Source organism: Mytilus trossulus, chromosome 3 (genome assembly GCF_036588685.1).
Source record: "Mytilus trossulus isolate FHL-02 chromosome 3, PNRI_Mtr1.1.1.hap1, whole genome shotgun sequence".
Taxonomy (NCBI): domain Eukaryota; kingdom Metazoa; phylum Mollusca; class Bivalvia; order Mytilida; family Mytilidae; genus Mytilus; species Mytilus trossulus.
In genome coordinates, this window is record NC_086375.1 from 89,573,216 (window position 1) to 89,584,974 (window position 11,759).

General features: G+C 30.7%; 1 protein-coding gene across 1 annotated transcript; it reads right to left on the bottom strand.

Moving 5' to 3' along the window:
- Positions 1-1,482: 1,482 nt before the first annotated feature.
- Positions 1,483-10,497, bottom strand: LOC134712791 (uncharacterized). The gene is made up of 5 exons (XM_063574662.1): positions 10,384-10,497; positions 6,785-6,892; positions 2,943-3,087; positions 2,382-2,455; positions 1,483-1,675 (listed from the first exon to the last, which is right to left on the bottom strand). The coding sequence occupies exons 1-5, from the start codon at positions 10,451-10,453 to the stop codon at positions 1,578-1,580; spliced, it is 495 nt and encodes a 164-aa protein (XP_063430732.1). The 5' UTR covers positions 10,454-10,497; the 3' UTR covers positions 1,483-1,577.
- Between the last annotated feature and the right edge of the window lie 1,262 nt (positions 10,498-11,759).

An 11,759-nucleotide genomic window follows, 5' to 3' on the forward strand; every position in this document is an offset into this window, starting at 1 on the left:
CAAGCAATTAATGTAATGACTTTTACAGACAAAAACGATGTTATTTTGGGCTTTGTCTGCGGGGACAACAACATATTCATCATGGAGGTCAGATAGGTGTTTAGCAACATTTGGATCTTTGAAGATTGACGTAGCATGGGCATTGATGGACCCATTCAGTTTCTTAATTCTGATTTGTATTAACGACCTCACTGCCTTAATCCATTCGGATAGAGTGTCTACGTCTTCCTTCTCGCGCTTAGCCCATTGCCTGGCATAATCCTCTACTGAACCCATCAAAATTTTAAAGTACTCGACGATTTGACAAAGTGTTAAATGGTGATCGTTTCATTTTTTCTATCGTCTTTAAAAGTTTTGGTGTAATATTTCAATTTACAAGTATTTTTTTTTTTTTTATCAACTTATATTTTATTTCACTACTCAATGAACAACAATGGTTCCTCCCTATGCTATTATTTCAATTAAATTAATGATTAATTCCACTCAAGATGAATTTGACTATTTCTGAGTCGGCAATTTGTTTATCGAATGAATTTGCCTAGGATGACATAGATGGCATAATTAAATGCAGGTCTACCAAATATCAAAGAAAATTAAAATCTAAAGGTAAAATTTAAATTGCTGATCACTGTTATAAATACATGTATGATAATTCTGTTTACTTAAGGGTTTGCCCAAGCTGAAACAAGTCGTGTTAGTGCTAATAAACTTTGTAAAACTTGAATGTTTTTTTTAAGTTTAAATAATACTCAATTACCTTGACAATTGTTCAAATAAAAGTAACAGGTCAATGATTGTTAAAATTTAACAAAATACATAATTAATTTAAAAAAAAGAGCGAAAGAAACCTGATTTTAGCCTGGATTTTTAGTATCGGTATTGTCATCTGATAGAAGAGGGGCGAAACATATAAGAGGAACAGTCAAACTTATAAATCTAAAATAAACTGTCAACACAATGACTAAAAATGAAGAAGACAAACAGAAAATATAAGCACTTTAGAACAACATAGAAAAAAAAAAGACTGAGCAACACGCTCCCCATCAAAAACTGGGGCTGATATCAGGTGCTCCGGAAGAGTAAGCAGATCCTGCTCCATATGTGACACCCGTCGTGTTGCTCATGTTAGTAATAATTCGGTAGAAAGTGTAGTTCAGAAGGTAGTCTAATATATACATTTTAAAATTTTAAAATCGAAAAACAACCCCTTTTTTCACTTCACTATTCGGTCCTTCCGACGGTTCATCATTAACCTGTTAATCGTTGACAACACTGATAACATTAAATTATATTGACAGTGAACACAATACAAATGTCAAAAAAAGAGGAACAACAGTCAACAATTTGTTAAAATCTTTTAAAATAAAAAAAGACAAAAAAATTAAAAGACAAAACTGCAAAAAATGACAATAGCACAACAACACAATGTGGTCCCTCATGAATGGAAAGTTGAAATTTGAAAAGCTTAAAACATATAAATAATAGTAAAAAAATAATCTTATTTTAATTGTTCTATGTCACACAAGCTTATCAATCAAGTGTGTGTCACACAAGCTTATCAATCAAATGTGTATTGTCTACATATCGTTATAAGAAGGAGGCTGGCTTGCAATATTTTCTGCTTCTAAAATTGTTCTTTGAATAGCTGGAGGTGCAATCACTCTTCCAGATTTAGCTGTTAAAATAAAACAAAATGAATTAAAAGAATGGTATTTATAAAAAAGGATCGTGTTGTATTTTACCATGTCATATCTTAATTGACGTAAATGTTGGTCTATGAATTGAGTTGCATACGTTTTACTTGTTTGGATTTTAAAAATTTTGATATGAGCGTCACTAATGAGTCTTATGTAGACGAAAAGCGCGTCTGGCGTACTAAATTATAATCCTATTAACTATTAACTCGAAATGAAATGAAAAGCGAGTTCTGTTAGCTTGTTTGTATTTGAATAATTTATACTTCAAATGATTGGAATCAAACTGTCATATGATGATTAAATCTGTAAACTTTCTCCTTGATAACATCTATTTAGGGTCGGCAATATTGTTTGTCGACAACAATTTTTATTTTCATCTGATTTAAAAAGTAAAACCACAAAAATACTGAACTCCGAGGAAAATTCAAGAAGGGAAATCAAAAATCAAAAGGCAAAATCGAAAGTCCAAACACATCAAACGAATGGATAACAACTATTATATTCCTTAACATGTCGAATTTCATAATACATTTTTATGCATTAATTTGCAAAACCGTTTATTTCAACATTTGTGACTTTGTGCTTTTTAGATGTTACAACTATAGATGACCAACACGTTTCGTTTGGAAATATAAACAAATTAAACAAAGTTGACACACTTCGTGTCGAAATATCTAAACTTACAACTAGATTTACACACGGCAACTATTATACAAATTAGTATCACAACGCCTGCTATGCAGCCTCCAACAATATACCTAAAAATATAACATGAAATGATTCATAGATAACAGAGTGTCAAATCAATTACTTTAAACAAAGGCATTTTCATTTCCTACTGACAAATATGTTTTTCAACATAATAATGTTAACCCTGTGTGTATATATTCAACAGTGAAGAATTAGTTAGTATTTGTATGTCGATCGGGTTTTTTGAACTGATCATTTTGTATTATTATTGATATACGAAAAAATAATAGTTCATCTCTCTTTCCCCAATATGCCTAAAACATAATTTTGAAGTTGCTTTGTTCATATTGTTGTGTTTTATCAACAAGAACTAAAGATCAAATAGGTTTATCCACAACAAGGCAGAGGAATTTTCATGTTTTCCCAATGAATTAACATTGCGACAACTACTTGTTATTTTATTAGAATTATCATGTAAAATATCATTCAATGTATGAATCAAACGTCGTAACATTTTGGTCAAAGAATACTTGAGTTTAATAGTAATCGACTTACCCAATTCGCGAGTAACTGAAGGAAGAAGAATAAGATGATGAATAAGGATTGGCATTACATATAGATGTTCCTGTACAATAATATCCATTGGGACAACACCAATTATATCCAGTACATTCGTAGTAACTATATAAACACCCTGCTCCTGAAAACGTGTCATAAATGAATAAATAAAGCCATGTAAATTATTAATATAATGTTGTAGACATTTGCGGTAACTTTCATACACCTACACAATTACAATTACACTTACATGATGCATATAAAAAGTGGGTCGTCTCAAAGAGTAAATATTAAACGTCGTTCCAAAACGAATATGACTCCAATGAAGTGTTTCTATATTGAACAACGGGGTTTTAAAAACATGTATGTAGAAATGTGTTTACATTAATTATCATTAATGATTTTATCTAGATTGGATATGATGCAATTGTACGGAGTATGATAGAATGATAAAACATAATTTAATATCTTAATATCTAATTTCTATTTACTAGGAAGCACGTTTAAAAAAAAAATATACGAGAAAAATATAACGGCGTTATCAATGAATATCATTGTATCGAATATAATTTTAAAGTTTTCGTCAGATTTTGTTGAAATGTAAAACAGGTGTAATCAAAAAGTTAAAATTTTGATAAAATATGATCAACTGCCATTTTTCTGACGTAGTATATGACATTTTAGGATAAAATGGATGGTTAAACCTGGTTTTGTGGCTAGCCAAAACTAGCCGTTTTTTTGGCCTGGTTAAATATAAACTAAAATGACAACCTTACATGACAGGACTACAGTACAAATTAAGGTTAGACCATTCATGACAGAATAATACACAAACAAACACTATAATCGGACTGTGACGTGGTCATAGTTATTAAAGGTACCAGGCTTGTGGTAGAGTGGATTTTTATCGTATTAATCATTTATATATTTTATATGTATTATATGTTATTCCGAGACACCATTAATTATATTCTTTCATTTGCAGAGTAGTTTACTTAGTTTACCTTTATTCTATTGATTGCCTATTGATTGCCTATTGATTATTCATTGATCCATAAAATCTAACTGTTTACCTTGTAGCATTTACTTATTATTGATTTTACTATCAGTACTCACTGTTCACTAGAGTGTATAGGTTTTCTTGTATTCTGATTGGTTTATTAAGCCTTGCCCCCAGTTTTGGTGGTAGTTTTGAAAACAGTAATGGAGGATTGATGTCTTTGTTGTGATTCTGATATATTCGTATGTTTTGATGGTTTTGATGCACTTTGTGCTCATAGACTTTATATTGTGTTTGATTAGTAGTTCCATAAGTTCTATGGATTAGTATAGTGATGGAATTCATTCTGGAACAGGACATCATGACTTTATATGGTCAGTTACATTTTGTACTCTTTGAGGTGTCTTGGATGAACTGGATCCTTAACTTTAAAATGAATGTTTATTACATTCATTTTGGTAAGATTCCCAGCCCTATGAAAGCGTGTGCTTTGGGTGTTGTTTGAATCTGATTTATTTGAGAAATTTTAGTATAAATGTTAGTAAGAGAGATTTAATCTATTTTTATGAATGACCTTGACCTTTTGTCATGTAGTCATGAAATGACATTGGTATATCCAATGTGATGTAATTAACAGTACATTTGTACTTGTACTTAATGTTTTTAGTATTGAAATAAGATTACTTATTTATAATTGTGAATTCGAGATGAAAGATAAAGATTAGGTTAATTTACTATGAATTGTATAATGCCTTTAAGATATTAAAGTCAGATTACTTATTATTGTCATACATTGTTTACAGAACCATATTTGATGTGAACCTCTGTTACCATTACTGTAGAAGTATGAATATTGTTACTGTTAGTATTGTGTAGACTGTCGATGTTAGTTATTAAACTCAGTTCCACAGACTGGTGAGTTTATGTATACTTGAAATAGCATAATATATAGTGTTCATGTAAGAGTGAAGAACATTTGATATAATATAGAGTTATCTACCGTTGATATATATGCTATGGTTATTTGTAGAATATGGAGTTACATATATCTATTTAGTTAATTGAAATAGTGTTATATGATCTTGACATTATAGTAGTATGTTTAATTGTCAAAGCTGATGATTTTATTTGAACGATGAGTGAATATTTGCAAGTGTTAATTATCATCAGGCATGTCATGTTACCTTGTGTATTGATATTGTATAAGAACTATAAACATTCAATGTTCTGATTTTATGTTGATCTGCAGTAATGTTATAATAATTGTAACACAGTATGATAAAGTACTTTTAGATTAATGTGTTTAATATGTATCTTGTTATATTTTGTAGGGTTTGTAATAATTATATGATTACATCATTGTTGAATAAAGAACCCTAGACTAAGATGAATTGGACTTGTTATTATTTGACTGTCCAGAAATCACCTTTTACAGGCTTATAATGCAATACATCAAACATGCGTTTCATCTACATAAGACTCAACAGTAAGGCTCAGATCAAAATAGTAAAGAAAGCCAAACAAGTACAAAGTTGAAGAGCACTGATGACCCAAAATTCCAGAAAATTATGCCAAATTCGGCTATGGTTATCTATGCAAGGGATAGGAAAATTATAGTATCTAGAATAACTCGTACTTTTGCAAACTATTAATTTTATTAAATTACTATATTATTGATGTTCATGACAACACCGAAGATTGGACTCATCACAGAAGAAAAACGAACACGTATAACAAACTAGGACAGCACATATAACAACGCAAAAAAATATGCATTATCAAACGATGATTATGCTACAAAAAGTGACGTCACAGGTAAATTTCTAAAATTTTGATATAGTTCAAAATCAGGTTTTTAACAATGGTATTGTATTAATGATATGACTATTACAACTTTAATAATATTGAATAGTTTTAGTAATTAGATAATGAATTATATTATCCAGCCATGTCGGTTTTTCTTCTAAATCAAACTGCAAAACAAATATTCGTGTACGAATAGTTGCCCCAAACTAAAATAATATAGATCAACATAGTAATTTATTACGCCAGACGCACGTTTCGTCTACATAAGACTCATCAGTGAAGCTCATATCACAATATTTATAAATTGAGAATTGAAAAATTAGAGGTACAACTACAAACAATAAAACGTTTGACAATATCCGATCAGAACTACAAATACAACATCATAACTAAATACATTCAAGTTGGATAACAAGTATCCAGACACGCCTTTTAATAATGCGAAATAATCATGTAAAGCATACAAAGTTGCATGATAAAATAAATGCCTATATGATGGCATGTGAATACAAAATCGAATATTAAGATTTATAAGGAACACTTATGTCCTAGAAATCAAATGAAAAGTCATACATAGTTGTTTCAAGCTTCAAGTGGCATATTTTCTTTGTATACGAAACCTTTACTATAAACAATTAATTCATATTTTTTATTACACTAGTAATGTAAAACAAAGACTATTTGAATTAATGTTGTATATGACTGAAGTGTTGATATCCTATCATTTCAAAATCGTTATTAACCTTAGCCGTATTTGGCACAACTTTTTTGGAATTTTGGATCCTCAATGCTCTTCAACTTTGTACTTGTTTGGGTTTATAAATATTTTTGATTTGAGCGTCACTGATGAGTCTTATGTAGACGAAACGCGCGTATAGCGTACTAAATTATAATCCTGGTACCTTTGATAACTAATTATTTATTGATTGATTGTGCAATTCAATGCCCTTGAAATGAAATAAAAAAAGATGCAATATCACAAATTTCAGCAATTGAAAAATTTATAAAATATTTTTGTGTGCATTTAACCTACCTTTAACAATATTTATTAACGCAGAAATAGTTAGAATGAATAAACAGAAATCCATTTCAGTCCCTTTGCATTCAAAACTTGTGGAAGCCTTTGATCTGTATCGACGTACTACAAATGACGATTAAAATTGTCTTATTCAATGCTTTTTGTTTTATCATATGCAATTTCTAAATACCAGAAAAATAGCCCAATCAAATAAGTATTGCAAAATTTCTACTTTATATTTCTAATATTTCAATTTATTAAAAAATCCGGGTTGAAAAAACAAACAAATTCTTATCGTTACAAGGCATAACGAGAACTGTTATGCGTAGTCATTTTTCACGGTTGGAAGTTTGAAAAAAAAAGTATTAATCGAACATTTTTCGAATATGTTGTTTATAAAGCAATTACATTTAAATCCTTGTAAATAAAAAGATCCTTTAATAAAACTTATTCGAAAGGGCTATTAATTCAATACTGCATTACATATATGAAAAATTGTGTTTTTTATTTGAGACAATTTTAATTTAAATTTCAATTCGAAAAATTATATCTATACAGTATTCCGAGGCAACTTTATACATTTGCAGTCCTAAATAAGCGTTTCACAAATGATATCAGACATGTTCCTCACGTCGTAACTACAATCCCCTTCCCTTTCATGAATGTGACCTACCGAATTAGACTATTTACCGGATTTGTAATCACATAAGCAACACGACGGTTGCCACATGTGGAGCAGGATCTACTTAGCCTTCCAGAGCACCTGAGATCACCCCAAGTTTTTGGTGGGGTTCGAGTTGTTTATTCTTTAGTTTTCTATGTTGTTTCATGTGTACTATTGTTTTTCTGTTTTTCTGTTTGTCTTTTTCATTTTTAGCCATGGCGTTGTCAGTTTGTTTTAGATTTATGAGTTTGACTGTCCCTTTGGTATCTTTTGTCCCTCTTTTTCTATCAACGCATCGGATTTTGCTCGTTTTTGGAGTTCATGCTTCTCCGTTAATCATTTTTTTATGTTGGTTTGTTTTCCTGAAAGAATTTCCCGTATTTGAACATCTTTAAGTTATGATTTCTATAATGAACTAATTTATCTTATCTTATATTAAAGCAGGGTGTACACTGAATAAAACTAAGCATTCCTCCGAGTTGGGTCAAGTTAAGCTAATAAAACAAGAAGATGCGATATGAGTGCCAATGAGACAACTCTGAATCCAAGTGACAATGTATAAAACAGTCAACGCATAATCCTAATTTCATATAAAATAAATTGATATAACATAGTCGGTTGATGTAAAATATCAGCATGTAAACAAGTATCAATTTGGTAAACCAGAAGCATTTTTCATGCCCCATCTATTGTCCTTATTTTTTTCAGTTGTGCGTCTGTTCGTTCGGCTGTGCGTTCATCCGTCCGTCCTTTCGTCTGATTGTCAGCATGTCCTGCTTATTGGTAAGATTTTTGTTGTCAAATGTTTTAATACTATTACAAAATGAAAGAGAGTTAGATTGTATGTACTCTTTGAAATTTTTAAGTGTTCCTTTCTGATTCACGCCACTTCTAGAATAGGCAGTAGGTTTACAATAACTTTGAAGCCCGTCTTTGATTGCTGATAAAATAGATGTTAATAATTTAGAAAGAGGTTTCGTGGAGCATTTGGAAGACCCAGCAATATACCGTTGTTTGTAAGGACACTTATGCAGTTTAGGTATCCAATACAGTGATGGAAGATCCAGCTCATCATATATGGTTGAAATTCCAAAGGAACATAGAACAGACCTATGATTATCCAGGATTTCCTCTTTTGTAAGTGTCGTGAGGGTATATGTTGGGTTTCCAAGTGAATTGTCAATACCTAATTCGTTTACCAAGCAGTTAATGTAATGAGTTTTCCACACAAAACGATGTTGTTTGGGGCTTGATCTGCAGGGACAACAATATATTTGTCAAGAAGGTAAGATAAGTGTTTTGCAACACTAAGATCTTTAACGATTGACGTAGCATTGGCATTGATAGACCCATTCAGTTTCTTAATTCTGGTTTGTATCTGCGACGAAACGCGCATCTTGCGTATGAAATAATAATCCTGGTACCTTTGATTACTATTTACGTAAGGCCAATAAAGTTGTATGTTAAAATTAATAAAATCTTAGATTGATATAGAACTTTAATTTCCTTAAAATCAGATTGGAAGGGATATGTAGTTGTTTTAACATTAAATTATGATATTTTCGATGTATACGAAATACATTATAGGATTAAACACATTTTTTCTAGAGGTTATTGATGTGTAAACCGGGGCGGTTAACTCACAAACTGAATAAAAGTCCGAAGGACTTTTATGTCAAGTTTGTGAGTTAGAGACCAGGTTTACACATCAATAACCTCTAGAAAAAATGTGTTTAATCCTTATAATTCTTCAGCCAAAAACATACTCGATTATTAATTTACATTATTACTATGATGGCTACTATATGTACCATCAGCAGCACAATGACATGTCGTAACTAAGGAGTACGCCGCTATCTTGACTTTCTAAAAATCTTAAATGTTCGATAAATGTAACAGAATCTAAAATGAACTAGCACCTACCTCAAAAACTTCATTTTAATTATATATTTTCCGAATTTGAAGCGTACAAGTAACGAAATAATCTCCCGTCTGAAAGTTTTCAATCGTATGACGTCGTGTTTTGCCATGACGTAAATTCGCCAAATCATTCGTGAAATTTCCCGGAATTTTATTTAAATTTTATTTTTATACATTTTCGAAGCTTTAGTGCATTTATTTTATTTCATTTTTTTGGGGTTATATATGCATTAGAACAGAAAAAACTGTTATGCAATTGTTTTATAATCTCAACTTGCTGAAAATCCGAGTATCCCTGCAATAATGTGTATCGCGCATGAATAGATTACAAAAGTAGTTTCGGAAACATGGTTTATCGAAGTGTAAACCAAGAGAAAAATTCTACTTGACCAATCCAATTCAAGTATTTATAGATATGCAAATGATATAAGAATTATACTGTTTTATTTGATATAATAACATTGGATTACACAGACAACTCGAATTCATTGTATATATGACTTAAGTTTTGATATCTTAACATTCTAAACATATAGTTCGTTTCTTATGTTGTACTGTTATACCAATGTCCATGGTTTAGGGGAGGGTTCACATGTTTAACATGTTTAACCCCGCCACATTATTGATGTATGTGCCTGTCCCAAGTCAGGAGCCTGTTATTCAGTGGTTGTCGTTTGTTTATGTTTACATATTTGTTGTTCGTTTCAATTTTTTAAATAAATAAGGCCGTTAGTTTTCTCGTTTGAATTGTTTTACATTGTCTTTTTGGGGCCTTTTATAGCTGACTATGCGGTATGGGCTTTGAAGACCGTACGGTGACCTATAATTGTTAATGTTTATGCATTTTGATCTTTTGTGGATAGTTGTCTCATTGGCAATCATACCACATCTTCTTTTTTATATAATCTATTCATGAATTGGTCAATTCAATGCACTTAAATTGAGATAAAAAAAAGAAAAAATATGAAATATCAGAAGTTGTAGCATTTTCATATTTTTTTTAAATATTTTTTAACTCCATTTTACCTACCTTTCATAACATTTATCAACTCGGAAACAGTTATGATGAATAATATAAATTCCATATCAGTCTTCAACATTCAAACATTTTCGAGGTCTATAGTCAGTCTAGAATCACTACAAAATACTCATATAAGTCTCTTTTCAATTCGCAAATTTTATAGACCACTGATTTAAAATAGTTGAATTTAAATGAATCCACTTTAAACAAACAAGGAATCTGACATAAAAGCTTATTACAGAGTGAATCGAATCAATTATATACATATGATTGAAATAATGATACTCAATTTAAAGATGAAGAAAAATAAATTCCATCTGTAAGCAATGATTTGTTTTGTTTTTGTTTCAGAATGGATGAATGATATACTATAATAATAACTAAATTTTCCTAACAGTTATCCTATGCATGCTTGTAAATTGCCCTAATGGTTTGCAAAGCAACATTTTATAGATTTTAATTGGAGGGAATTATCTTTTCAATGATACCTGTGTCGTCACAGCTGATTACTGGACTGGTGTAAATTGGAACGTAAAATTCACTAGCAATTGCAGTGACCCATTAGTTATTAAACCTCCGCATATATACCAAGTATCAATTTGGTACACAGTATGCATAGTTTACATTGTTGCATCGGTGCATCCGGAATCGAAACACTCGTAGGTCACAATTAAAACACATTTTGAAGAGCATTTGAACATCAAAATATCGCAAATGTTGTACTGAATAAAACAAAAAAGTCCATGTAATAGTCTTTTTATAGTAAACATGAAGAAATTTCCCATATCAAAATTTTGTCATTTCAAACAAGAATTTGCAATTGACCCTAGTGTTCAAAAACTCATAAAGGATACCAGGCGTTCAACTGTGTACACTAGACGCGCGATTCGTCTGTATGATACTCATCTGTTGCGTGAGAATTACAACTATAGAATGGCAGAAAGAATTAAAAGATCAATAGTCAAGACTAACAAAAAAAGTAAACAGTAAATGGTTAAGTAATTTCTTTCTAAATAACCATGGCAGTATATGTAAAAAGTAATACGTTAATAAAATGTGGACATTAATTGTTCAGAATATACTTTGATAGTGGTACATTTGTAAATCTGCAATCTTATCCCGTACTACGCGTTAACTTAATGTAGGTAATAACATTAACGGTAACAATTATCCTGCACCGGATCTGCGTATTTATGTATTTTGCGTTTTCATTTCAAAATCCATAAAGTAGCAAATTACTACTGAATTTTCGTTTGACTGGTTTCATAGATGATAATTCGTAAATACAAAACCTGTGTTGTAGAGTTTAAGGATGTGTTCCACATGAATACCAGCAGACTTCTTTATTATAGTACCTATAGAATGTTATTTTATTTTCTAATTTG